Source organism: Malus sylvestris, chromosome 11, assembly GCF_916048215.2.
Source record: "Malus sylvestris chromosome 11, drMalSylv7.2, whole genome shotgun sequence".
Taxonomy (NCBI): domain Eukaryota; kingdom Viridiplantae; phylum Streptophyta; class Magnoliopsida; order Rosales; family Rosaceae; genus Malus; species Malus sylvestris.
In genome coordinates, this window is record NC_062270.1 from 29,125,227 (window position 1) to 29,153,192 (window position 27,966).

The 27,966-nt window shown below is 36.7% G+C and overlaps 3 protein-coding genes across 3 annotated transcripts; 2 read left to right on the forward strand and 1 right to left on the reverse strand.

Moving 5' to 3' along the window:
• Window positions 1-3,996: 3,996 nt before the first annotated feature.
• LOC126590362 (putative EG45-like domain containing protein 1) lies at window positions 3,997-4,584 on the reverse strand. Its single transcript, XM_050255834.1, has 2 exons — window positions 4,485-4,584; window positions 3,997-4,268 (listed from the first exon to the last, which is right to left on the reverse strand). The coding sequence occupies exons 1-2, from the start codon at window positions 4,582-4,584 to the stop codon at window positions 3,997-3,999; spliced, it is 372 nt and encodes a 123-aa protein (XP_050111791.1).
• Window positions 4,585-5,312: 728 nt separating this feature from the next.
• On the forward strand, window positions 5,313-6,452 carry LOC126591247 (small ubiquitin-related modifier 1). Its single transcript, XM_050256835.1, has 3 exons — window positions 5,313-5,573; window positions 5,954-6,103; window positions 6,188-6,452. The coding sequence occupies exons 1-3, from the start codon at window positions 5,493-5,495 to the stop codon at window positions 6,251-6,253; spliced, it is 297 nt and encodes a 98-aa protein (XP_050112792.1). The 5' UTR covers window positions 5,313-5,492; the 3' UTR covers window positions 6,254-6,452.
• Window positions 6,453-9,409: 2,957 nt separating this feature from the next.
• LOC126588698 (endoglucanase 11-like) lies at window positions 9,410-13,763 on the forward strand. The gene is made up of 5 exons (XM_050253806.1): window positions 9,410-9,635; window positions 9,833-10,045; window positions 10,232-10,432; window positions 10,630-10,884; window positions 12,917-13,763. Exons 1-5 carry the CDS (start codon window positions 9,429-9,431, stop codon window positions 13,559-13,561), a joined length of 1,521 nt encoding a protein of 506 aa, XP_050109763.1. The 5' UTR covers window positions 9,410-9,428; the 3' UTR covers window positions 13,562-13,763.
• Window positions 13,764-27,966: the final 14,203 nt, after the last annotated feature.

Genomic DNA, 27,966 nt, shown 5'->3' on the forward strand with positions numbered 1-27,966 from the left:
TTTACTCCTCCAGTGGAATTGACTACTTCCCCCAGATGATGTTTTTTCAAACTTTTTATTCTTGGAGGCTTCAGATGTCGCGGGAGTCTTTAAAGAGTTCATGTAGGCTTTGTGCTGCCTATAGACCCTTCTAATCATGGAGGCTCCCATTTGTTTGGCGGGTTGCCCATTTTTCCCAACCACGTACCATTTCCGCCCGAGACGGGCATGATTATCCTTTTTGACAGGATTTGTTATCCTATCATTCATTTTGACTTCTCTTCCTGTATGGCCATATTGAGGATGCCCTATCTCCATTTCTTTTGGACCTTTGGCCTCCTTGTCTTCCGTCTCCTCAGAAGCTTCATGATTTCGAAACACTTCTGATAAAGCTCTAGGTTTGGAATCCCCTCCCAACCGCTGAAAAACACTTCAGGAAGTATCTCTTCCTGTTGTCCGCCTATCTTTCTTGCGAACTTATTTTCTTTCTTCTTCTTCTTTCCTCTTGATCAGCTCATGATCAATGAGGACTCCTGCTGGTGGTATTTCGAGCTCACATTCGCTTTGGCATCTACTGCACAGAACCATCATTTTGATTATGGCTACTTTTGGATGTTCGGGCAATTTGATCACCCTTTTGTGGATTTTGTTCGCCGACCTTTCTTCTTCTGTCTCCCTTGCAACCTTTCCTTTCCCCTTCTCGGCCCATGCTAAATTAATCATATTTACTGGGGCCTCTGAAAATGGATCTGCATGATTGTCCACCATTGCTTCGACTTGCCCCTGATCTTTCTGTAAGAATATTAATGGGCTAGGTGGATTTTTTACCAAGGTCATTTCTTCATCTGGCTGGCTGGCCTCAAGCTTTTTTCTTTCTTCTTCCCCATCATCTTTTTCCTCAACTAGAGGTAAAGATATGGGAATAGTTGATCCCATAACCAGGTCTGTTTTCCTTCTAAAGCCTGCGGAGGCGTTTTCCAATCTTTGCAACATTTGCAACAAGGTAGTTTGCAAGTCATCATTAATTATTTTTTATGGAACAGCCGGCCTTTTTAAATCTTCATGTATTTTTGACATATTTCTTTAACAAGTAAGATTTGATCAAGAGATCCCACCGGGCGTGCTAAAACTATGTTCGTCTGGAGGAATTTTCGATAGGGTCGTTTTCTAGCCGACAAGCACATAGCTTCCCAAGAGGTTGGCGCTAGTTGATATTGTCTGTCGGGCTTCTGCTTATTGGCAGGCTGTAAGAGAAGGACAAAGTTAATTCTGAAATGTGCCTTTGTGGGGCCTTAGGTGTAAGCCTTGAGGCTCACAATCAAAATTAACTTTAGGTATTCAGGCATGCCATTGCTATCTTTAGCATGACAGATGTAAAACAGATGTTTAGTTTTAATTGTATATGCCCAAGAGACCAAGTTAGCTATGAAATGTTCATTTGTAGGGTCTTAGGTGTAGGTCTTGAGGCTCGTAATCAAAACTAACCAAGTACTTGAACATATAGTGGTTGGTTCATTGTTCCAGAAGTATTACAACTGCTATACTTTAATCACCTGAGCCCAAAGAGCAGAACGAACCCAGATAGGTGCCTTTGTAGAGCCTTAAGTATAGGCCTTGAGGCTTCCCATCAGAATTAATTCTATACTCAAGCGTTCTGTGGCAATCATAATATAACAGAAGTAAAACTAAGAATAGGCTGATTACTTGCGCCCTAAGTAACTTCGGACTTCTTGTTATCAAGGATTGTCGTGGATGGGTTAAGTCCACATAAAGTTTTTTTTTATGCCTTGAGACCAAAGACTTTTGATTGATAAATCTTGTATGCCCGAAAGGTTAGAACTTAGATCTGGTCAAGCTATGAATGCGGATTCCAACTTTATCTTTTGCATGGTTGGGCACCATTAAACCGACCAAATCCAAAAACCAAGAAGCCTTTTAATCATAAACTTGCTAGAAATAACTTGGATACAGATGGAAGTATAAATCATATTACTAGATTTATGAATGAAAAGACAGAACAAAGATGGTCGGGCAAGGTTTCACCTTGTCGGGCAAGGCTGATTGTCTTGCAACTTTCTCTCTTTGTGATTTACAAAGGGTTTGAGTGCTAGAAGGGGAGATTGGGAGATGAGTTTACAGGAGGGAATCAATACTACATCAAGATTCAAACAAAGTGACAGAGTTTTTACAAAGGCTTTTGGTGAGGGTTGATCCTGAAAAGGATGAAGGCTTGGTGCTGATTACAGCTTTGTATGCAAATCTTGCTTGAGCAGAGTTTGTGTATTTGTTTGTTTGATTGAGTGTCCTTATCTCTGATTTCTCTTTCCCTTTTTATAGATGATTTGGCTTGGCTGCCTGCAGCATTGATCTTGCCCGAATGCGACTGAAGGGTAGTGACTCATCAGCTTTTTACTTGTACTGCCATTGTAAAGCACTTTTGGGCTGATTAGCTGGCTAGTCTACACCACTTGACTTCTAGGTAGGTGAGCAAGTGGCTCAAGTGATCTACACTTAGTCGGGAAGAGGGCTTCTTTCGCCTTCTGGGCTTCGGCTGAGCCTTGGGCTTCCTTCATTCTATACCTTCTTCTGGGCTAACTCCTTTTTGAGCCCAAAGTTCCAGTTTTAACCCAAACAGCTGGGAATGGAGATGGAGCTGAAATTGATGTATTACCTCGCCCTGGTAGCGGTTGGAGTCAGCGTATTGCTCGAGTGGTATGGATGGAGGGGAGGGTGGACGTGGGTAGATATTAGATAATTATGCGTTTCTTTTTGCTTTGTTGTACCTGTGTTGTTGCTGCATTTTGGAATTTGAACTAGTTAAGGGGTTTGAGTCCGAATGGGGCAAGTAGCAGCTCTTCTAGCTCTCTATTACATATGATTTTGTATGTAAATTTTCAGTGCGAACAAAAGACCAATCAGTAGAGTAAATTTTCTCACAACCAAAGAGAGAGTGAGGGACGACGGAATGAGTCTTCCGGTGCAAGGGTGAATGCTCTTAACAACTGAACTATATATAATAGCCTTTTGCACCCAAGATCTCATTTTAACTTGTGAATCATTAACATGAGACTGGTTGGCACGTTTAATTACGTATGTTCATCAAAGATGTGTAGAGGGGGTCATGTTGGCATGTGTTGTGCTTCGCTTGTATCTAGGAGGTTTGCAAGCAAAATATATTGGCTCATTACATGGAAGGATCGTTTTTGTCTTATCGACAAATAACAATTTGACACATGCATGAAAGCTTTTGTTATGTTCATTTTCATTTTTCTTTTGTCAAATATAAGGGAAAATTGCCAAACTGAAAACATTAAGCAATTCAAACTCCTCTAGGCTAAGATGATCTAGTTCAACAATTTTTGAATTTATCTGGGATGTTCTACTATAGGAATTCAGTTAATTAGACTTGCTTCTTCGTTAATTAATTCGTCTCAAAGAAACAAAAATGTGTGCTCGATCCAATAGACTTAGGTGTGTCAAATTTGGGTAAAAATTGTTATGTTGTTTTAGAGGAAAATAATTTAAGAGAGTGAGAGAATTCTATTCGAGAGTTTCATAGTAGTGTGTTACAAATGTGAGGCATAGCCACCTTTATATAGTGGTGTGGCTATCCTAGAAAATTACAAAAATACCCCTAATTCAATAGAAATAATCAATTGACTAACATTACAACAATCATACCAATTAGTGGACAGAAATAAATATCATGCGACTAATACCAATTAGTGGAAGTACATAAATATCTTGCAACATATGTCAACTAAATTAGATTAATTAATTTTAATTTGTGGTACTCTTCTCTTCCACCTTTGGAATAAGAAACAATAAAATGTCTCATGTGCATCTGGTGAGAATTTAAATAACATATATATTTATTTTATTTAGTAATGTTGACGATATTACAATAATTTGTGTAATAACTGAAGATCTTCATGCCCAGCAAATCGGCACGAAGAAGAATATTATTCATAAATTAGATACACGTAGAACAAATTTGGTAATGTGTAGCAAATAAGATTAGCAGTAATCAATGTTGATAATTCCTGCCACCGGGTTAGCAATTTTGGCGAAAGCCGGTTGAGAGAGGTCAAGTGTGGATTGACATCCAGGACAATGATCAACGATCTTTACTCTAACCGTCGAGTTGGTGCATGGATGTGGAACTGGATTTCGAGGTCCAGTGCATTTGACGTTATAAAACTTTCCACATCCAGCACCATTGTTCCATATGGCATCACCTGCAGCAGCGATCAAAATGCCTTGTGGTGTATTTCCGTAGCATGCTGAGGCTGTAAAAACAAAAAAGATATCCACCTTTGATCAATTTTCCTTAAAAAGGTCGAATATTGTTAGTTCTACCTATATACAGTTTATGAAAAGGACATTTCGTTAATTATATTTAGTTCGTGTTATGTCATAATTTATATACAATGTTTTCTTCGTCTCCAGAAGCTCAATATAGTGGTTCAAAGAAAAAAGAAGAGTGAAGAAGAAAGCAAACTAACGAATATAGCTTGAGTAGAAAGTAGCAATTCCTGGTGTGCCTATTGATGCCCAGATAAAGCTTGCAACAATGCATAACACAACTAAAATGTTCTTCGGCATTTGTTCTTCTCTCTTACGTTGTCAAAACTCAGATAAATATTATAACTTTATTCTTTTCAAAAGAGTTCATGCGTACTATAATACGTTGGTATGGTCACATCCCTTTATATAATGGATTGTATATTAATACAATACATGAATGCTAGGCGTTTCTTCAATCGAACAATGTATTTGTACCAGAATTTTTATTGGATGAGAAGTACATATACCACAAGTTTTGGAAGGATAAAAGTTTAAGGTATTCAAATTAATGTAATTCTATATTCTAGAAATACCATTTATTTACTTTTTAATAATATCCTTTATATTGGTTGCTTTCCATTTCAAGTTTTTGAGGCTCCCATTTTTGGTAATGTTTAAACCTTTGAATGAAGATAATGATGATTTAAAAATAAAAAATGAAGGAATTTTCTATTTTCAAATTAAAGTGTTTAACCAATTTACGTAAGTAAACTTTAAAATTTTGTAGAAAGACGAGTGATATGATATTATTAGTTATGAATTTAATAGGCCTTTTAAGGCAATTGGATTTAGGATTCTGTACATTTGTTTTCATGTGTGAACGAGTGAGATTTAACTATACGATTCGTTTAGCTAGAGACTAGAAGCATTCCAATCCAATCCAATCCAAACCTAACATGAGCCCTTTGAGAAGTTAATCTAAGATGAGCCTTAGCCCAAATGAATATGTAAGGCTGAACGAATTGAAAAGTTGAAAATTTGGGTGGGGTTGTGTAAGTGGTGTGGAGAGAGAGAAAAAGAGGAGAGAGGAAGGCACAAAGCACCCACTTTGTTTTCATCGAGTCCAAGAGTTGGAAGTGGTGGTAGGTCTCTTGGTCTCCGTCTCAGAAGACTTGAACACACATAGTCTCCCTCTGCACTCGGATCACACAGAGAAGCAAGGAAGAATGTCAGGCGTCACGAACCAGGAGGAGGACAAGAAGCCCACCGATCAGTCCGCCCACATCAACCTCAAAGTCAAGGGCCAGGTCCCCTTTCTCTCTCTTTCCCCCCCCCCCTCCCTCTCCTCCCTCTCTCTCTCTCTCTAGGTTTTGTTTTTGTTCATGGAAATTATGTGTTAATCGTGATCAGAACATACCCTACAAAATTGGGGTTTTTTTTTTTTTTGAATGTTTAATGAAGCATGTTTTGTTCTTCCTATGTTTGATGTCTGTCTTACCTTTGTTTGTTTTTTTTTTTGGTTGTGCCTGAAATTACTGTTCAATAAACCCTAAATTGACCTTAATTTCTCAATATTTTGGAGATTTTACTATATGCGAGTGTAAAGTTTGCTGACAATGGATACTATGGTGCACGTTGTATGTGAATTATTTTTAATGCTGGAAATGTATTGGTTTTGGTTATGTAGGATGGGAATGAAGTGTTTTTCAGGATCAAGAGAAGTACCCAACTGAAGAAGCTTATGAACGCTTACTGCGACAGACAGTCGGTGGAATTCAACTCTATTGCATTCCTGTTTGATGGCCGTCGTCTGAGAGCCGAGCAGACCCCTGATGAGGTTCGTTTCTTTATCTCTCTCCCGATATGTCAGTATGTGTGTGAATTTTTTTACTTCTGACTGATTATTGTTCTTCTCCTGCAGTTGGAAATGGAAGATGGGGATGAAATAGATGCAATGCTGCATCAAACTGGAGGTTCTTTTGCCTAATCAATGAATATAGATGGTTGTTTTCCTAGTAGGAGCGAAGTATATGTAGACTTTAAACTATCGCGAAGGCTGATGTTTGAACTTTGAGTATCTGTCAACACTTTGAGTATCTAGATGTTTGTCAGTACCTGGCAATTGTGTGTGTAATAAGTATGGTGGTATTGTTTCAAAGTATATGAGGTATGGCTTCTGCTTTACATTCTCTCCGTGTGGCCTATTCTTTTTATTCTTAGCACTAATATCTGGCTGTTCTTCATGCGACTTGTATTTTTTATGTGTGTGTCCTGAATGGTGGTCTACACATTTGTGAATAATGGTTAAAGTTTGATCATGAGGGAGCAGATGGATGCATTTTGAGATCTCTCTGTAACAAATCCTTGGCTGTCAATTGACTTGTCAAGATGAAATTGTTGCTTGACATGTCAACTGCATGCTGAATCTTGAGGATGATCGTCGTGGGTGAGTAGTGTTGGTTTTGGATATAATAGCATGAATCACATTAAAAATCAACAACATTATGACACGAAAATGTGTCATCATTGACGTTGATGAAGTGCTATTTGCATTAGGAACCAGTTTGTCCTGTCTAAGCTTCTCTGGTGGTCAGGTCATCTTAGGATGTTAGGGGTCTGTTGGGTTCCTAGGTTTGAAGTGGATTGGATAACTCATGAAGTTCAAGGTATGTTGAAGGTGGAGGTGATCAGACATGAAGGAAACAATTTATCTCATTTCTTCCTTCGACATTCCTTGAAGTACAAGGAGTTAGCCAATCTATTCGATTACTGGACACCAAACAAGCTCTGAAATTTGAGTGTTTTTGTAGTTCTCGTGTTTAGCTTATTGCATTTGCTTGGTATGTTTGACTTGTTTGACGTTTATCAAGAATTCGCTAAGACCATCTCCAACCCTGGGCTAAAAGCTAAATTACCCCCCAAATTACCCTCCCAAACACTCTCCAACCTATGCTAAAATTTTAGGCTAAATGCCAAGTGCTATTTCTGGGCCAAATACCCCCCCAGCTTTCCCTCCGGGCTAAATGCGAAATGTTTATCGGAATTTAAATTTTTTTAGATTAAAATGTTCATAAAATTAATTTACAATAATCTACATATTTATTTAAAAAAAAAATTGATTTAAGAAAAAAATTTAGGCTAATTTCATTCTTTAATAATTTCGGGCTAAAATTTTAGGGTAGAAGGGTTGGAGCAGAAAAGATGTTTCTGGGCTAAAAACTAAATTTTCCGGGCTAAAAAATTTGGCTTTTAGCCCAAGGGTTGGAGATGGTCTAAGGACTCAAAACACACTTTCTGTTCAACATCGAAATATATATGAACTTTCATCTCTGCAACTCTCTGTACCACGTTAACCAGCTTACGACCATCGATTGTTTCCAAAATTAAGGGGTTGAGAGTGGCTGCATCTAACTGGGTGGACGGACTGTGATGGTTGCAACCTCCTCTCGGGAAGACGTCGGCCTATTGCCAAACCAGGGGACCAAAATGGGGAAGGCATATCCCATACTCCACCAAGTTTTCTTTTGTGCAGCAAATTATGAGTGCGACTTTTGTGGGGGTCATTTTCCATTTGATGTGAGATGGAATTTTCTAGTCCAACTCTTATCTCTTGTTCCATGTATTCACTTGTTACTTATTACAGGCTGTGAATTAAGATGCACCAGCTTCCCATTTTAATTGTCTATTAGATGGATATTGCACTCTTCAAGCGTGTTACAAATATTTATTGATTGGTAACGCCACTGAGACTAAATCTTGGTTGAGTTTGATCAGAACCACTTTGGGTGAAAATTTGGTGTGGTCGAGACTAGTGTCAAATGACAATAAAAACGAACATCTACATTAATATCAACAAAAAAAAAAAATGTTAAAAGAGGCAGATTGGCTCAAAGTCATCCCACTTATAAACACCCTGTTGTTTAAAAGCAACGTAGCCACGTCGTGGAATGAGATCTAGTCCTGATCGGAACTCTGAGAGATCCAGAGCTTTCAAGAGAGAGATCTGCGCAGTTCAAACTTTTTAGTCTTTGTGAAGCGAATCAATGGGATGGTTAAAGGCGCCGTAAGATTGAAATTGAGTATTCCAGATTTTTTGGTCCGTAGACTCCAGATACAGAGATCCAGAGTGTATACTAATTTATTTCCGCATTCAACGTAAATGTATCTATCTATCAAAACAGAAAATAGAAAAATATGAATTTAATTGCACATTTCAATTAATACCCTCTTAAAATTATTCAATAATAAAAATTGTAGAATACGCTGGCTTTTCAAATTTAAAAATGCCCAGCCAACATCTTTATAAAATCAGATATCATTCCATATACAGAAAGGCTATGCGGCTAAAATCTGGCCAACAAAATATTTGGGGTTGTCTAATTTCTCCTAGCCGTTTGATCAACTTTACATGGGCCCACATAATTACTATTTGGAGCAAAATTATGCCAGATATTATTACTTGAATTTGGTCAAAAACATTCATTAGGGAAATTTGATTTCGCGTTCTCTAAAAGTTATAATAATTGTAACTGTTGGATAAAATTTCAACGGCCTAATGGGCTTGCTTAGGAAGATCCTCACCCTTAGCTCAGGAGAGGATCCTGATCCACGTGGGAGCACTTGATATGTATTTAGTCAATTTCAAATCCAAAGTAAAGCTCAATTGGTCTGTTTTTTCATTTTCAGGAATTTTGTTTTACAAATAATGTGAAACTATTGATAGAAATGAGTTTCATCTTATAAGACATAGTGTAATATGTGCTTCAGAATTGTCGACACGTTCGTGGATACAACTATAACTTTTTTCATTTGATGAGTTTGTACATTTTTTTCACACCCAACCAAAATCTTGTAAATATAATGGCTTATAAGTTATAGTCATTTATTTACTCGCCTCTTAGTGTAAATGTACCGTTGTATAAAAAAAAACTATGGTCATTTGCTAACTAAATCCTGGTGTAACATGTCTAAATATTTTTGAATACTTTTACCATAGATTGCAGCCTTTTTGGGGTAATTTGTGATTAACCAATCAATGGGGGAATCCATTTATTAAGCTCGCGTGGTCTTGGCCCCACACTACTGAGCAGGAGTTTAAATAGGGGCCTGTGGGAGGGGTAGGAAGAAAAGAGAGTGAGAAACACAATAATATTACGGAGGACATGAAGCAAGGTATTGTCCTCCAATGGGTTTCTCTACTCTCCATTTTCGCTCTCTTTTCCTTGTCTCAGACTCAGTCCTTCGACTACGGCGAAGCTCTCTCCAAGAGTCTCCTCTACTTCGAGTCCCAACGTTCCGGCCGCTTGCCCCACAATCAACGGGTCACCTGGCGTCACCATTCCGGCCTTGACGATGGCCTAGAACAAGGGGTCAGTTAACCATTTTATCATTACAATCATCAATCATATACAACGTGTTTGTAGCTCAGTTAGTTAGCATTCATTCGAGGCTCTGCATTCGATTATCCCAATATTGCTTGTATAAAAGCAAAAACATCAATCCTAATTATGTATGCATGTGTTTGATGTGATGTATTTCGTCTGGCGTTTTCACGTATGTTTTTCAGGTGGACTTGGTGGGAGGGTACTATGATGCAGGTGACAATGTGAAATTTGGTCTGCCAATGGCTTTTACCATAACAATGCTGTCTTGGGGTGTCATTGAGTACGGCAAACAAATAGAGGATGCTGGAGAGTACAATCATGCCTTAGAAGCTATCAAATGGGGGACTGATTATTTCATCAAGGCTCATACTCACCCAAATGTTTTGTGGGCTGAGGTAATAGTAATAATGAAATAAAACTATCGAAAACTCTCACAGTCTGACATGTTATTAAACTTTGATTTAAATGTGATATAGATTCATAGTCTGTCAACATTGTCATATATGATAATTTTTAGTACTTTAGACTGTCAATAGCTTGGGTCGGTCAATAAATTTACCATATGAGTCTATGATTGTTAGGTGGGAGATGGATCGACGGATCACTACTGTTGGCAAAGGCCGGAGGACATGACAACATCTCGACAAGCCTACAAGGTCGATGAGAACCACCCCGGGTCAGATATTGCCGGTGAGACTGCGGCGGCAATGGCAGCGGCTGCCATTGTGTTTAGGAAAACCAACCCACATTACTCTGGCCTACTTTTACACCATGCACAACAGGTAACATATTTAATTAGTCTGATGACGATATATACACAGAAATATACAAGGTTGATACACAACTATGCAAAGGTTGGTGTACTGGTTACCAAAGTACAATGGTTTTGGTTAAATAAATACGTACTCTTAAATATTTGATATAAATTTATTCAATCTATTTAACATATAATTAATTTGGGAATTGGATTTGTTGGCAGTTGTTTGAGTTTGGTGACAAATATAGAGGTAAATATGATGAGAGTATTGAAGTGGTGAAGGGGCACTACACATCTTGGAGTGGTTACATGGATGAGTTGCTCTGGGCAGCATTGTGGTTGTACAAAGCCACACAGAATGAGGATTATTTGAACTATGCTTTGAACAATGCTCAGTCTCTTGGGGGCACCACTTGGGCCATCAAAGAGTTTAGCTGGGATGTTAAGTATGCTGGTGTTCAAATCATTGCTTCAATGGTACATAAACTCAAACTTGATCACCTGTCTAATTCTCTTTAATTTCCATCTCATTAGTAAATAGAACTATACTAGGTTAGACGAATAGCTGATTGTAGCCGGTGGTGCATTGTGAGACTTACAATTTATCAACTATCATAATACATAGTTTCAAATCAAGTCATCGACCTGTTGACCATAAAAACTACTAAACTTACGTGGCGCACATGCTGAGTAATTAGTAAGTTAACTACGTCATTCGGTTGTATGCGGGGCGTGCCAACTCGTCGGCCAAGCTCAGCCGAGGAGTAAAATTTGTTGGTGTTGCATTGAGCGCACGGCTGACTTCTTGATCTTGCAACTGCGGCCGAGGAAGGAACACTCTCGGTGTTCGGGTTCTAGATAAAGACAAGGCTGCTAGTCTGCGAAGTTCACAAATCGTCGACGCCAGATTCGGTCATGGTGATTATGTTTGTGAGAGTATAAGCACATCAAATCGACACCAAAGTATAGGGACACAAATACTCAAAACAAATGTACTTCTTGATTGTGAAAGTGGTTCGGTCGTCAGAATGCCGAACTCTAAAACCTATTTGTGAATACCCAATCATAAACAACTTGGCGTTCGATGTGCCAAGCCTTAGTAACACCTCACTTCGCCGAGAAGGCTGATGAGATGACCTCTGCCAACAAGGATCTGAAAATCCTTCTCGACCGAGACTTGGATAGATAACCAGTCGACCCTGTTGCATTGTTGTTTGTCCAAACTGAAGGTGCTTCACGGTTGGCTGATTCTACGGCAACAGTGCTGTTTATCCAAACTGAAGATGTTCGCCGGTTGCCTCCACAGTGTTGTTTATCCAAACTGCAGGTATGTCGGCGGAAAAAGAAAGTAAAAATCTCAAAGTTGTTAAGAGGTTTTGCGTATAGCGAGAGTTTGCACATGGTAGTTTTTGTGTTGAATTGGAGGGAGTTTGCTCGATGTCCTCCCTCCTTATTTATAGTAGCCAACTTGCATTGAATCCCAATCATTCTCGAATTAGAACTCATTTCCCTGATCCAACCTTGTCTCGGCCAATCCTACTCCTACTAGGACTTTGAACTTAACTCGTTATTAGGCCGCATTAAATCTCAAACTCCAGCATCCTTATCTTGTCGAAACTCCTTCTTGTAATAGGACTCACCCGCATCCCACAGGTTCCCGACGGGATATGGCCAGCTTCGACAGCGCGACCCATAAGCTGGACAACCCCCAATGACACCTAAACACGGCCTCTGGGCCGAGAACAATTCTAAACTTGGCCCGACCAATAATGGACCAAGATCAATTCTAAACTCAGCCCAAACCAATATTTTTGAGCCCAAACACGACCACACAATTAATGCATCACTGACTCAAGATTTGTTTGAAATTACTTGTTTACAAAATACTCATGCTCATAAGTTTTCTACTGAAATAACTTCTATTAGAAGCACATAAAAAATTTCATGAAAAAGCACTTGAAATGCATTATTAAAAAGAAATAAAAACAAGTGCTTAATTGTTGAAAGCACTTCAAATGCCTCTCTTAACTCAAGAGCACTTTCCCAAACATTATCAAAAGCACTTTCAGTTATTTCAAAAGTTTTTCCAAAGAGTCCCTCAAAGCTACCCACCCTTACGTTGACTGAACTTAACATCCTTCTCTAAGGATAATACTTGCATTCCCTTCTTGGGGGATAAGCTCATTCCTCCACTTATAAATAACGTATTTAAAGATTGACATGGTTCTGATTATGAAATTTTTAGGTTGAAGATACGTTATTTGCAAGTGTGGAAATGACTTCATTCCTACGAAAAGAATTCAAGCATTATTCTTTCTCTAAATTTAAGTAAACTTTTTTATTCACACCATACAACGCACAACATTCTAATACAACTAGTGTGTCTCAAATCTTTATTAGATCTCACCTCTAGCATCAGTCATGTGACTAACTGTCTGATTTGTAAATTAACAAATATTTAGTTTGTTTGTTTCAATTCCTTAACTCTCACATACGTTTTCTTTTTCAGTTGCTAAAGGAAGAGAGACACAAGCAACACATGCAAATACTGCAACAGTATCGTTCAAAAGCAGAGTTTTACATGTGTGCTTGCCTCGACAGAAACAACGTAGCCAACGTGCAACGCACCCCAGGAGGCTTGTTGTATATCCGCCAATGGAACAACATGCAATACGCCTCAAACGCAGCGTTTCTACTCACAACATACTCTGATTATCTCCAAGCGACTCATGAGAATCTTACTTGCGACAAAGGACAGGTGAGCCCACAAGAAATCTTATCTTTTGCCAAATCACAGGTTGATTACATTCTGGGGTCCAATCCAATGGCCATGAGCTACTTGGTTGGGTATGGACCAAAATACCCTCAAAGGGTGCACCACAGAGGAGCATCCATTGATTCGTATAAGAAGAACAAGGGTTTCATTGGGTGCACTCAGGGGTACGATAGCTGGTATGGGAGGCAGGGTCCAAACCCTAACGTGCTTTTTGGGGCACTGGTTGGTGGGCCCGATGGGAACGATGGATTCATGGACGAGAGGTGGAATTACATGCAGACTGAGGCATGCACTTACAACACTGCAACATTAGTTGGGGTTCTTGCTAAATTGGATAGATTAAAAAAGGTGATTGTATGTGGCTTAATCAATCATTAATAGCTTCAAGCTAGCTAGTTAATAGGATGTGTATGTATGAAAATGTCTTTCAATTGGGCTTATAATTTTGATAAACAAATCACCATACAGTCCTAAATCAATGTATAATCATAGTACTTGGAAAAAAATGTATAATTATTATACAAAAGAAAGAAATACAATGAGGAATAAATTAATGAACTTTTATTTTGACAGACAACAATTAAGTTGACCAATTTTCCTTTCTATCCACACTCTTTCTTTTCTATTGATGAGTAATTTTGTGAACACATTTTAGTGGAACATGATCCTCTTCGGATTCAAACCATTTGAATTCTGCAGACAAATTAACTCTTCATGTAAAATCGTGCGGGCTGAGATCACTCATTCTCTTCAACTTTGTCACTATTTCTCTTTCTCCTCAACATCATTGCCTTTTTCTCCGACAGTGATCAACGAAGCAAAACCGTAGAGAAAGAAAAGAAGCAGAAGATAATGGGAGGGGTTGAAGGTCAGAAAAATATGTTGTGGGAATTGGTGTGGGAGAGGTAGGGGGAGGTGAGTGATGGTACGGAGGTCCGTAGGATCCGTAGAGGTTCTGTACCCCATTTTAGTCATTTACATGTGGTATTGATAGGATTTTTACCACACACACAAAGGGGTTAAAAACACCTATAATACTTGCAAGAATAACAAGGATATTGTAGTATAAATGTTTCTAGCAAGGTTGTTCTCCACAAGGATTATTAAATAATTCGTATCAAACCAAATTTCAGTTAATTATTGTAAAGCAAAGATTTGGGATGATTAATTTTATGACCTAATTTAATAAAAACAAAATTAATAAATGAGAGTAGAACAATCTACAATATTAAAGATGAGGAAAAGGAAATAGTTTTTAGAAGTCAATTTGAGAAAGCACTAGGGTTTCGCTGTCACCTTATCAATCATATATAGTTCTCCCAATTACTTATAACCTAGACATGCATATTTTGAAGGTTAGGTTTTCCTAATATATTCCTACTTGAACCCCCAATATAGAACGTATATCAAACATGCAATCTGTCTGTGGTATTCAGATCAAATATAAACATGCATGACTCATTAAGTTCTGTGAAACCTTTTGAAAAATCATGCAACCCTTAAGACATGGTATTCATCCTAAGTGAACTTGCACATATTAACCACAAGGTACATTCGTCAATTTCAGGGACCGACCTCCAACCAAAATTGCATTAAATTACTTTTATAAATATCCTAATGGTCATGAATCATCAAGAAACTAGATAGTTTAAACCAGTGATTAACAATTCAAAACTTGCATGCATAATATCATAAGCAAATTAAAAAAGAAAAACTATATATTTCTGCTAAGGCTCGTGGCCTCACCCTAGCATAAATGAAATTAGTTACGCATATTCATAACTAAAATCAACATAAATTGTAATGAAATAATAAAATCGAAAAGACCTTGAATGTAAAAGTCTGAAAATCTCTATACCTGGCCAATTTCCTCTCCCAATATCGCACGAAGAAGAAGAGAAAACTAGGGCCGGCCAAGCTTATTTATCCTACTAAATTAAATCCTCCTAATAAAAGGTCTTCCATCACGACTAGGAAACCAAATAAATTAAAATAAAATAGGAAACATAACCCTAAATTAAATGGTAAAATTAGCCCAAAATCTGCACAACCACGTTTTGGACCCATATCTGCCCCAAAACCAGACCAATATAGCTAGATTTAAAACTTGGAATATTCTGAACAGTTGTCCAGAAGACCACGAACTCATCAGAGGTCATCTCAGGCTCCAAAAATCACAATTAAGCCTATAAACGTCAATTGCCTACAACGTGCACCGCTTCTTTACTCTATTGCTAGAAACCCTAAACACGAACGTCCTCCAATTTGAATCACTCCAAAATTCGTCCATTTGATCATGTTTTGCTCCAGGGGAAGTCAAATGTCCTATATTGAAAATTCAAAGCAAAGTGTCAAAATTTTACCAAAATAATTACCAAAACATACTAAGAATATAGTAAAATATATAATATTAAATTGACTCGTCAGGTACCAAAAAGATTAAATAATAAATACTAATTAACTATCGCATCATAGGGTGAACGATAGACTATAGATTATGATTTAGTGACAGATCCACCATGAAGTCAACATGCCAACGACCGAAAAAATTGGTGGGAAGCACCTTTGATGACCCCTGTGTCATTTGGGTAGTAACCAATTCATGCACGTAAGGTGTTCGACAAATGCATGAGTGAGACATAATTTCGTCCGATCAAGATACAAAATTTGATCGGACAAACCTGGTCAACGTTTAAGTTTTTGTCAGGGACTTTGCGTGATGAAATTCGAAGGATAAGTAAAGTTCATCAGGCAAAGTAAGTTTTTCAGGAACGTGTATTGTATTGTGTCACCCTTTGCCTGACGAAAAACCAGTTCATCGGCTTTTGAAATGTTGCCCGATGAAATATTTTGTTGGGTAAAGTGTTATACGTGTCGGCAAAGTTCCATGATGACCTATCAAAAAACCCACCGACACTTTTTTGCTTGACATCGTTGTTATTCGTCGAGCAAAACCCAGTTCATTAAAACAGGCCGTGCAGCCTTCTTTTTCTCTTTCTCCTTTCTTTCTTCTTCCCTCCTGCGCGCTGCTCTCCGTGCTCTGCAAATCTGCTCTCTCTGTTTCACACATCTTACACCCTTCTCATACCAACCTCATCACCCATATCTCACTCTCCCTCTCCCAATTAATTTAAGGTTTTTTTATTTGTTATATACTTTTTGTTTAATTGTGTAATTAATTAAGTTTGGTTTTTGTAGGTTTGTGATTGAATTGGAAGAAAATTAAAGGAAAGGTATGTATTTGTCTCTCAATTTAATTTTATAGGAAATTTTAATTTGTCTAATTGGGTTATATATATATATATATATGTTTGTGTGTGTGTGTGTGTTGAAATTGTGGGTTATGTGAAATTTTGGATTTGTGTGTTATTGAAACATATGTACTTAGGTGAACTTAATTTGTGCACCATTAGCCTAGGAATCGCAATGTAAAATTTGTTGAAATTCATAATGGTTTATACGAAGTTTTGGACATGTGGTGAATGATGCTCACTATTTTATGCATACAATTCCCTAAACAAAGCTTGTCTACACCTAATGGAGGCAAACAAGGTTACTTACAGACTGGCACGATTGGGTCTAACTTTAGATCAACGATTTGGTTTGAGAAACCTCCTGATGTAATCACATACCTTATTTTGGAGGATGGTACAACTCTGTCATTTGTTGCGGGATGCTCATTTTCCTTCAATTGAGTTGAAATCTCAGGCAAGGTTTTTATCGAGACCCACATAAATGCACCCTATCCTCCAACATATATGTATTCTTTTCGTCATATCAATGAATATCCTACTTCATCTAAACAAAACAGGAATTCGAATATAATGTTTTTTTTAATAGTGGTATCAATCTTTTAAAACATTTCAGATAATGAATCTATATCTTTGATAATGAACATCCGTTAGAGGGGGGGGGGCAAATATTGAAGTTATTTTTCATTGATAGTCATCTTTCAAGCTCTAAATCTTTAAACCAACATTTTTTAGCAGGGTTGGCTTTAAGGGTGTGCAAGTAGGGATGGCAATTCAAACTGTTAAACCCGATAACCGTGGATAACCGTCCAAATGAAACATATTTGGGGATGAAAATTCGGTTATATTTCGGATATGGGGAAAACCGAAAATATTATTTGGTAATGGTTATAGGGGTCCCCGATCCCTATATGTCCCCAAAACCGACCCAAATAATACATTTTATATATAATATAAATTATATTAATAAATATAGTATTGTATAATATAAATATGGGATAGTATCAAGGGACAAATATTTTTACAAATACTTTTAGACTCTTTTTAAGCCTTTTGATTACATGACATCCAAGGGTTTTTATTTATTCATTAAATGACATGGATGCTTATGTGGATTTTAACTAATATTAAAGATTAAAAAAAACATAAAAAAACATAAAATCTAGAAAATTAAAAAGGGAAGATAATTTAATTAAAATTGGTTCTCCCATTCCCATTTCGATCAAGACTTGGATTCAGACTTTGAACCTTAATAAAAAAATCATGAAACTATTGTAACCGTGCAAAAGAAACCCTAAATAGATTTTTAACTAATATTAGTCGTGCAAAAGAAATCCCCCTAAAAAACCTAGGTGTTGTCGAAGGCTTGCAGCCCAAGTTTCAAGTGGCTCACCGTTATCGTCTTGGAACTGTCGCTCTTTGGTATGTTCTCAATTATGTTCAATTCATATCTTCCAAATCGTCTTCTTGAATTTTGTTGTATTAGTCGTCTTATTTGAATTTTGTCATCTGAATTGTGTTCTTGAATTTTGTTATATAACTTATGTTCTTTGAATTTTGTTATCTGAACTATGTAATCTCGTTATTAAAGAGAATAACACGGACACAAATCATGCAGCCAAATCTGCAATTTCGATGTGATTTACTCATTGCCCAAAATTCTATACTTTCCTGCATTCTAAAATATTTGTTGTATCATTCTCTTTTATTACTTGTCATCTTTGACTACACCAGTCAACTCTGTTATTTGAATTGTTCCCTAATTCAATTTTATGATGATTTACAGTGAAATTCGAAAATACCAAAAGAGCATTGAACTTTTTACGTTCAAAATAATCTCACATCAGATATTGGAGCGGCACAGTGCCACTAGTCCTGTAGTACATGTCAGGTTCATGCTGTTTTTTCACCCTGAGAATTATTCGAAGATGAATATAACCGTTAACCGATGTGAAATCTGTTACCTGGTGGGTATGGTTATGAATTTCGATGGTCAATTTGCAGTTATGGATATGGTTAATTTTCGTTATTATAGGAATGGATATAACATTTCCGTCCCAAACCGAACCGTTGTCATCCATATGTGCAAGTGGATACATAGTATATATATTTTAATGTGCTATGATATAGAAAATTGAGCTCTCAGAGCAATTGTCTTGAGCTCTCAGCGCATTTGTGTTTTAGTCACCACACCAGAATTTTTTATTTTTATTTTTTTTACATTATTTCAAGGGAACTTTAACGAAAAACTCCCGGTACTGTTCACTTTAACGAAAAACCACATTTTTAAACTAAAAAGTCAGTCCTGGTGCTATTCACTTTACCCTTTATTTTGTCCTTATAATTAAAACTCAAAGTTTTCAAGCCATTTTCATTAGTTTTCCTTTATTTCAATTTATATATAATCATAAAAATTAAAATGTAAAAGAAAATATAGCAACCAAAATGTTAGAACTTAGAAGAGCTTTTTTTTTGGGTATTTAAAAGCAAGAAGGTTGGAACTCAAAACCATAAAGAATGCAAATAGGTGGGTTTATCTCAATTTATACATAATCATAAAAATTAAAATGTAAAAGAAAACATAGCAACCAAAACGTTAGACCTTAGAAGGGCTTTTATTTTGGTATTTAAAAGCAAGATGGTTTGAACCCAAAAACATACAGAATGCAAATAGAAGCCACCACACTAAGATATATATATATTTCATTATCTCAGTTTATACATAATCATACAAATAAAATGTATAAAAAAAAACATAGCAACCAAAATGTTAGACCTTCAGATGGCTTTTATTTTATTTTTTGGTATTTAAAAGTAAGGAATTTCAAACCAAAACACATAAAAGATGCAAATAGATATCTAGCCACCACATCAAGAATTGTTTTTTTCTTTCTTCACATTATCTCAATTTATACACAATTATAAAAAATAAAATGTAAAAGAAAATATATCAACCAAAATTTTAGAAGAGCCTTTGTTGGAGTCTCACACAGGGCCCCCAAATTCTTAGGACCGACCCTGTCTTTTAGCCAACTTGCACCTTAAATCTGCTTCACCAAAAAGAATCGATTTAGATATTCAAAACTCCATAAATAACGTGAGAGCTAATACCAACTTTAATATTTGTGGATGCCCTAATAAATGTCTAATCTTCAAAAATGTTTAGTTAGGTAGAACGTTTTTATAATTGTCTAATAATCGTTAAATATTGTTGAATAAACAGTAACTTCTATTGCCTTTAGATAGATACTAGAAAGTTTTGCCCATGCATTTCTGCGGGATTAAAAATTGCGTAAAAAATTATGTTAAAAAAGTATAAGGGGTTTGTGTGACAGAAGATTAATGCTATTTGTGTTCACAATGTTAAGTAAATTTTCACATATGAAATATTTTAATGATACAATTTAATCAGAAATTGTTTGCAGCCTTCTTCTTTGCATCAGTGGTTTTGCTAACCTTTCAAAATTTTAAAAATAACAAAAACCAACCATTACTACTTCTTACTGTAATCAAGTTTCATGATTCTAAATAAAACCAGAGGAACATATAAACACAAAAAGAACAGAGTAAAAATATATCGTTTAAGAGTTTACTTCATCTTTGAATACTGAAAGTAAGAATATAGAGAGGAATTTCAGTATAGAAAATTTAAAATATACCTGCTAAGTAAAGCTACAATCCTAAGATGCATTCAGAATAAATTTGATGTTTTTACATTGTATATCAACGTTTAAAAGCTGTGCAACAAAAAGCAAAACAAAATTTCACAAATTATTGAAATAAAATTCAGCAACCAATTCCCTAAAAGCCGAAAAAAGAGAGAATAGTGTACCAAGTCGATGTCCAAGTCGTTATAGAGAGCTTCGGTCATTGATTCTGGCTACTCGGCTAAAAGATCTTCACGAGAAAAGTAGGCATTTTCGCAACTAACCTAAGAAGTGAATTTGACATCCGAAATTGGAATTTCAAAACCCACCGTAGAAGCAACATATGAAAACAACAAAGAAGAAATCTAGTGAAAGTTATTTTCTGATAAGTATTCTAACAACCAAAGCAATTTCCAACTTCAACATTGAAAACGAAAGCCTACAGAGTTTATCAATCACTCATAGTGATGCTTAGACTCGGCAGTTTTTGACACGACACGAAAACGACACAAAAATAACGGTTTTCGGGTCAACACGATAACTTATCGGGTCCTTATCGGGTAACGGGTTCTTAACGGGTATACACGTGGATAACCCGTTAAGAAAAAATTTATTTTGATAAATTTTAAAGTTTAATTATTAAAAGATTTATTATAAAATTCAATAGCCATATTAATATATACAATATATTCTATATCAATATAGTTTTGTATTATTATTCTATATAAATTTTAAAAAAAAGTTTTTGTCATTATTTATTTTTATTATGAGAGTTCCTTATTATCATTACTAGGATAAAGTTTACTTAACATGTTGTTGTCCAAAATTAAAATAAACTAATATAGTATTTGTATAGGCAAGAACTAAAAAGACATACGTACACATATGAAAAATGTGAAAGAATATATAAACACTCGTGATTCATCATTATTCCTCTACGAGTAGATAATGGTTATACTTGCATTATCATTTAGATTTTTAAAATCCTCCAAACCTTCGTGAATAATGTTTTTTATTTGAGGCAAAATTAATAATAATTATTGTAGAAGTGTAAAAAATGTAAAAAAAATATACAATCACTCATAGTGACAAACTTTACAATTTTCATGAAGGGGTCAGCTTCAAAATCCAACACTATAATTCATAAACCTTAAATTTATATTCAACGGTCGATTGTCATTTACGCTTTATTCTTCTTACTGAATTTCATTTTTTAAATTTTCTTTTTTGAAAACATGATCATCTGGGGGATGTAAGAAGATGAACGGTTCAAATCTTTGATATCACGTTTCGATATTTACGGTTAACTGAAATATGAGTCGATGTCATATAGTTTGTAGAATCTTTATAAACATCAAGCAATATTTTCACTAACTGTAAAAATTTGAATATAATATCAACGATCCAAACCGTTCATCTTCCTGCATCCTCTAATAGATCAAGTTTTCAAAAAACAAAATCTGAAAAAACAAAATCTGATGAGAACAATGAAGTGTAAATGTAAACAACAATCAACGGTTAAATTTTGATATATGATTTATATGATTATAGTGGTGAATTTCAAAGTTAAGCTATTCATGAAAGTTGTAAAGCTTGTCATTTCGAGCGTTTATATATTTTTTCTATATTTTTTTTACACTTCTACATTAATTAAAAAAATATTAAAGATTTTAGATAAGTGAAAATATACTTAAAAGAAAATTGCGTTTTTATGTTTTGGATGTGACAATATGGTATGTATATACTTATTTAGTATTATGTTTTTCATTTGATTATTTATTAGTTTAAAATATATTTTCCTTAACGGATAACGGGTCGGGTCATATTACCTGTTAATATTATCGGGTCGGATCATTTTACCTGCTTATTTTAACGGGTGTTACACGACACAACCCGTTAAGATATCGGGTATGATACGAAAACGACATGAACACGAAAAACACGACACGAATGCCAGGTCTAGTGATGCTTACATTTTGTACCACCATTGATGAATCTTAATACATACTCCATTTCAAGGTCCTTATTAACACTTGATCTCTTTTAAGCCCACCTGTTGAGAAAAAAAAAAGACACAAAACTTATAACGCTATTTGAACAAAAAGAGATTTCTTAATCAGAGAAAGCTTCAATTTCATGTAATTATTTTGTTAACAATGCAATATTGGAACTTGCATTTGGTTCAAAGAAGTAAGGTAAATTGATAAAGCAAAAGGAAACTAAACACAGAATCTATGCCGATTCATTCAGGTTTAAAAAGACAAAACAAAGAACATTTTTGAGCATCCAAACAATCATTAAACAAACAATAGACAATCTCATAATCAGAACACATTTTTTTTTTTAAAAAGTGATAAGTAAAAAATATAGTGGTTTTACCTATACTCCATGCGAGGAAAAAAGAGTGATCCAATTAATTCAAGTTCAAGGGATCATATCTGCAACCAAAAACTACAACAGCAAAGATCATTCTCAAAGAATATAACACACTCAAATATACAAAACCCCCATAACCTTTTATTTGACCGTCCAAATTTACGACCAACAAATTATTGATTGATAATGTAACAAATTATATAAGGCTTATAATTTACCTTAATTATTTTTTTTCATGGTGTTCAAATTATTGTCCCTGGATTAGCAGTGACAACTGCCTCTTTCGTAGAGAAACGGATTCTCTGCTTGTCTTGACAATGTTCCAACTTCTAATAAGAGTAAACTCAAAGACAGACAGAGACAGATACATGCTTATTCTCATTCACGAAACTACCCAATTTAATGTAAAGGCTCCATATATAGTGAGGTAGGAGAATGATGGAAGACACACCGAAATTTGAGGTCTATAGGTTGAGAAGAATCCATAGCACTGATCCATATATGGATTTACTACTTTGCACAGATCGACAGCTCAGGTTCCGAACAAAGAATCGATTTATCAGCAATTGTGACATTCATTATTCCTAAAAAGTTGTTGATTCACAAATAAATAAATGAAAGTAATCTGAAAAGAAAGGTTTACCACAGGTAGGCTGAATCCGAGCTCAAAATCACTACGATATTTTCCCTGCGATGATTGCAAGGTGATTGCTGCCAGTGACTTCTCCCCTGACAATAATGTCATGAACTTGAGCTTAAAATAAATGTTGATAAGAGAATGATGAACCCCTTTGCTAGAACTGAAGAATCAAGCAATAGCATCTATAACCCACTTTAAAATTTGTGGTTGACTTCAAAGAATGAACTACTTTATAAATAGATCAGATTCTTTATAAACACCTCTAGGTAACAAAAATAGGATATTCTTCACGAATTAACTCTCTTAAATAGCCTCAATTTTCAAATTAAATTTGGTCAGTCGTTCACCAAAAAAGCAAATCCACATTTCGATTAAAAAGTTGGGAAGTATTTGGTTCAGAAGACATCATTCCCAAACATTTATAGAAGTTGGGGAGTTTTGGACACAATTCTCGTATCCTTGTCAGAGTAAAATAGGTTCAGAGGCGTTAACATTTCACATATTGGTAAAGTAGCACATGCAATATGGAATCTGCAAATTGAACAAAAAAAAAAGCCTTCAAATCTTTTTCAATTCAACAAATATTGCAACAAAAAATCACCCAAAAAAAAAAAAAACTCTGTAAGGCAATTAACAACTAAAACATACAAAAACATCAAAAAAATCACCAAACCCAATTTTCAATCACTTAAATTAGATCGAGAAAGAGTATGCCGTGGATATAGGATACAAGAGAAGAGAAGAGTCTAAGAAAACGTGTTGTACTGGAATTGTATATTTCATATATATTCAATTAGGTTTACATTCTTATATACACATATATCAGTCAACACATTCCTATTCTATTGCCTACAAGTAAGGCTGAAACATAGGCTAAATAAGGAAGTAAATAATCTACATATCAATTTACGATATATAAAAATCAATCACAAATTTCTTTCTCAACATTCCCCCTCAAGTTGGAGTGTATGTTAATGACACCCAACTTGCCAAGTAAAACTTCAAACTGCGTCAAGCTTAACGGCTTGGTGAACAAATCTGCAAGTTGATTCGATGTCCGTATGTAAGCTGTCTTCACCATTCCTGTTTGAATCCTTTCACGTACTAAGTGACAATCTATCTCCATATGCTTCGTCCGTTCATGAAATATTGGATTCGAAGCAATATGTATGGCAGCTTGATTATCACAAAATAGTGTGACATGTTGTGCATGGTTCACTCCCAAATCCTTCAAAATGTTCTTTAGCCATATAACTTCACAACATGTAGTAGCCATAGAACGATATTCTGCTTCTGCACTGGAACAAGATACGGTGCTTTTCTTCTTCATTTTCCAAGAAATTAGGGCTTGACCAAGAAAGATACAATAACCGGTTACAGATATTCTAGTGTCTTTACACCGAGCCCAATCAGCATCACAAAAGGCTTGCAACTGTAATGAACCTGTGGAGGGTAAGAAAATTCCTTGTCCAGGTGATTGTTTAATATACCTAAGAACCTTGTGAACTGCTTCAAGGTGTGGTTGTCATGGCTTGTCCATGAATTGGCTCAACATATTAACCACATAGGTTAGATCAGGCCTTGTGATGGTTAAGTAGATCAGTCTCCCTACGAGTCGTCTGTAAGAAGAAGGATCATGAAGAAGCGTCCCATCCGTTTGCGTGAGGGACAAGTTTGGTTCCACTGGGAATCGTGAGGGTTTCGCACCAAGGAACCCTGCATCTTCCAGTATCTCCAGCGCATATTTGCGTTGGCACAAGGCAATCCCTTGTTTTGATCTTGCAACTTCTATCCCCATAAAATATTTAAGTTTTCCCAAATCCTTTAGCTTAAAATGGCGGGAAAGAAAGAGTTTGGTTTCCTCAATTTCTCTCAAATTATTTCCTGCAAGTATCACATCATCAACGTAGACAAGTAATGCCATGAAGCTACCTTGACTGTTTCGGACGAATAATGAGTAATCTGAGCATGATTGATGAAAACTAGCGGCCTTGAGAGCACTAGACAGCTTGATAAACCACTGTCTCGAGGCCTGTTTCAAACCGTAAAGAGATTTGTTCAATTTACATACTCGAGTTTCCCCCTTTCGTCCGAACCCAGGAGGCAAGGACATATAAACATCCTCGTTGAGATCACCATGCAAAAAGGCATTGTTCACATCAAGTTGATAAAGATGCCAACCACGGAGAGAAGCAACACTGAGAAGGACACGAACAGTGGTGAGTTTGGCAACGGGAGCAAAAGTTTCCCAATAATCAAGGCCTTCAATTTGACTGTAGCCTTTAGCAACGAGACGGGCTTTGTAGTGCTCAACACTGCCATCAGGTTTAAGCTTCACCTTATAAACCCATTTGCACCCAATGGGACGTTTATGAGAGGGCAAGGGCACCAGAGTCCAAGTACGATTGCCCTGGGGAGCGGCAAGCTCTTGTTGCATGGCGGCACGCCATTGAGGGTCCTGGATAGCCTGCAAAAAACTTGTGGGTTCTTTGGTAATGGTGAGGTTGGCAAGGAAAAGTTTGTGAGGGGAAGAGAGACGGTTATAGGATAGGTAACGAGAGAGAGAGTGAGGCGTACCTGACGACTGGACCATGCTGGTGGAAGATGAGGGAGCAACATAGGATGGAATGGCCACCTCGACGTGAAAGTCCTGCAAAAATGTGGAGGTTTTGGTGGGTCGGGTGCTGCGACGAGGTGGATGGGTTGGGTTGGGTTGGGTTGGGTTGGGAAGGTGGAGTATGCGTGGGAGGAGAGGGGAAAATATCGGGGGTGGGAGAGGGTGTTGAGTCTGGTGGGTGAGGGGAATGTGGTGTGGTTTCAGTGGATAGGGAAGGAGTGGTATCTAAAGGAAGGTTGGTATCGAAGGTGGCTAGTGGGGAAAAATGTGGATGAGACGACTCAAGAGAAGAGTAAAAAACAACCGGGATAGGGGGTGTCGTAGGATTTGAGGAGGTGGGTGCAGCGGAAGAATTAAAGTTTTGGAATGGAAAATGGTCCTAAAAAAACACAACATCCCTGGAAACAAATGTTTTATTTTGTTTGAGATCAAACAATCAATAACCCTTTTGACTATAAGGATAGCCAATAAAAAGACATGGTGTTGCACGAGGATCAAATTTAGAGGGTTTTTGGGCGTGTGTAGAAGCAAACATAAGCTACCAAAAACCTTTAAATGAGAATAGTTAGGTGCCTTGTGAAACAATTTTTCGTAGGGTGTTTTACCGTGAAGAAATGGAGTGGGTGTTCTATTGATGAGATAGGCTGAGGTTAAAATGGCATGCCCCCAAAAACGTTTTGGTAGGCAAGCTTGAAAAAGCAAAGCTCGAGCAACATTGAGCAAATGCCGATGCTTACGCTCAGCAACACCATTTTGTTGTGGTGTGTTGACGCAGCTAGATTGATGTAGAATGCCTTTTTGGGCATAAAATTGCTCAAGTTTAAACTCAGGGCCATTGTCACTTCGTATGGTTTGAACTTTCGTATTGAATTGAGTCTCAACCATTTGAATGAATTTGACTAAGATGTCTTTTGTGTCTGATTTGTGCTTCAACAAATAAACCCAAGTACTTCTAGTGTGGTCATCTACGATGGTAAGGAAATATTTTGCACTTGAAAGAGAAGCAACCTGATAACCACCCCAAATATCAATATGTAATAATTCAAAACAGAATTTGGTAGAAATTGAACTTAATGAAAAGGGCAATCTTGTTTGTTTGGCCAATGGGCAAATTAAACATTTGTCAGACTTGTAAGTCTTGTTATTTAAATATGGAAATAACAAAGAGGCTTTATGAGATGGATGGCCGAGGCGTTGATGCCAAAGTTGTGGGGAGACGGTATGGATAGTGTTGCATGTTCCTTTCTTTGAGGAGTCAAGGTAGTAGAGTCCCTCCCTTTCAATTCCCGTCCTAATCATCTTCCCCGAGCGAAGGTCCTGGATGACATAAAAATGGGTTAAGAAGATTGTGACATATAAGGAATCATAGGCTAGTTTACTTATGGATATGAGGTTGAATCTAAAAAATGGCACGCATAGGACATTATCAAGGATAAGATTAGAAGGAAAAACAACTTGTCCAACATGGGTGACTTTGGTGGCAGAACCATTGGGCAGTTCAACGGTATGGTTGCCAACTGCTCGTGAATTTGTAAGCAAACTAAGGCTACAGACTATGTGATCCGTGGCACCACTGTCCAGGATCCAGATGCTGTGGGTACCTTTAGATGAAAAAGAGAAGGTTTTACCTGAAAGGTCTTCATGAGTAGAATGATTACCGACTTGGTTGGCAAGTGATGACTTGTTCTTATTCAACATCTGAAGGATTTGCTTGCAATCCTCCTGAGAGAACGGGAAATTTGACATTGTCTCTTGCTTGTTATGTTGTGAAATTTGATTCCCCTTGGAAGAAAAAGGGTGACTAGACTCGGTTTCTACAGCAGCTTTCCGTTTGCGACAAAATTCAGAAGTATGACCTTTCCAACCATAAAAAGTGCATTTAAGATGTGCATGGAAATTTTTGGTGGTGTGATTGGATTTGTTGCACTTTCCACATCGCACCTCAGTGTTCTCCGATGCAAGTTCTTGTGATGAGTTTTTCACTGCAAAAACAGCAGCCTCCGGTTGTGTATTCTTCCCATTAGAGACCTCTGCCTGATGTTCATGTTGAAAGACCAACGCATATGCCTTGTTGACCATAGGCAGTGGTTCGAGGAGAAGAGTATTGCTTCGAACCGTAGCATACGATTCGTTCAGTCCCATAAGAAACTTCATGGTTTTCTGAGTCTCAACATACGATGTCATCTCCGTCTTAGTTCCATAACTGCATGCGGGAATGGAACACAAAGTGTCACGTTCATCCCACAAACTCT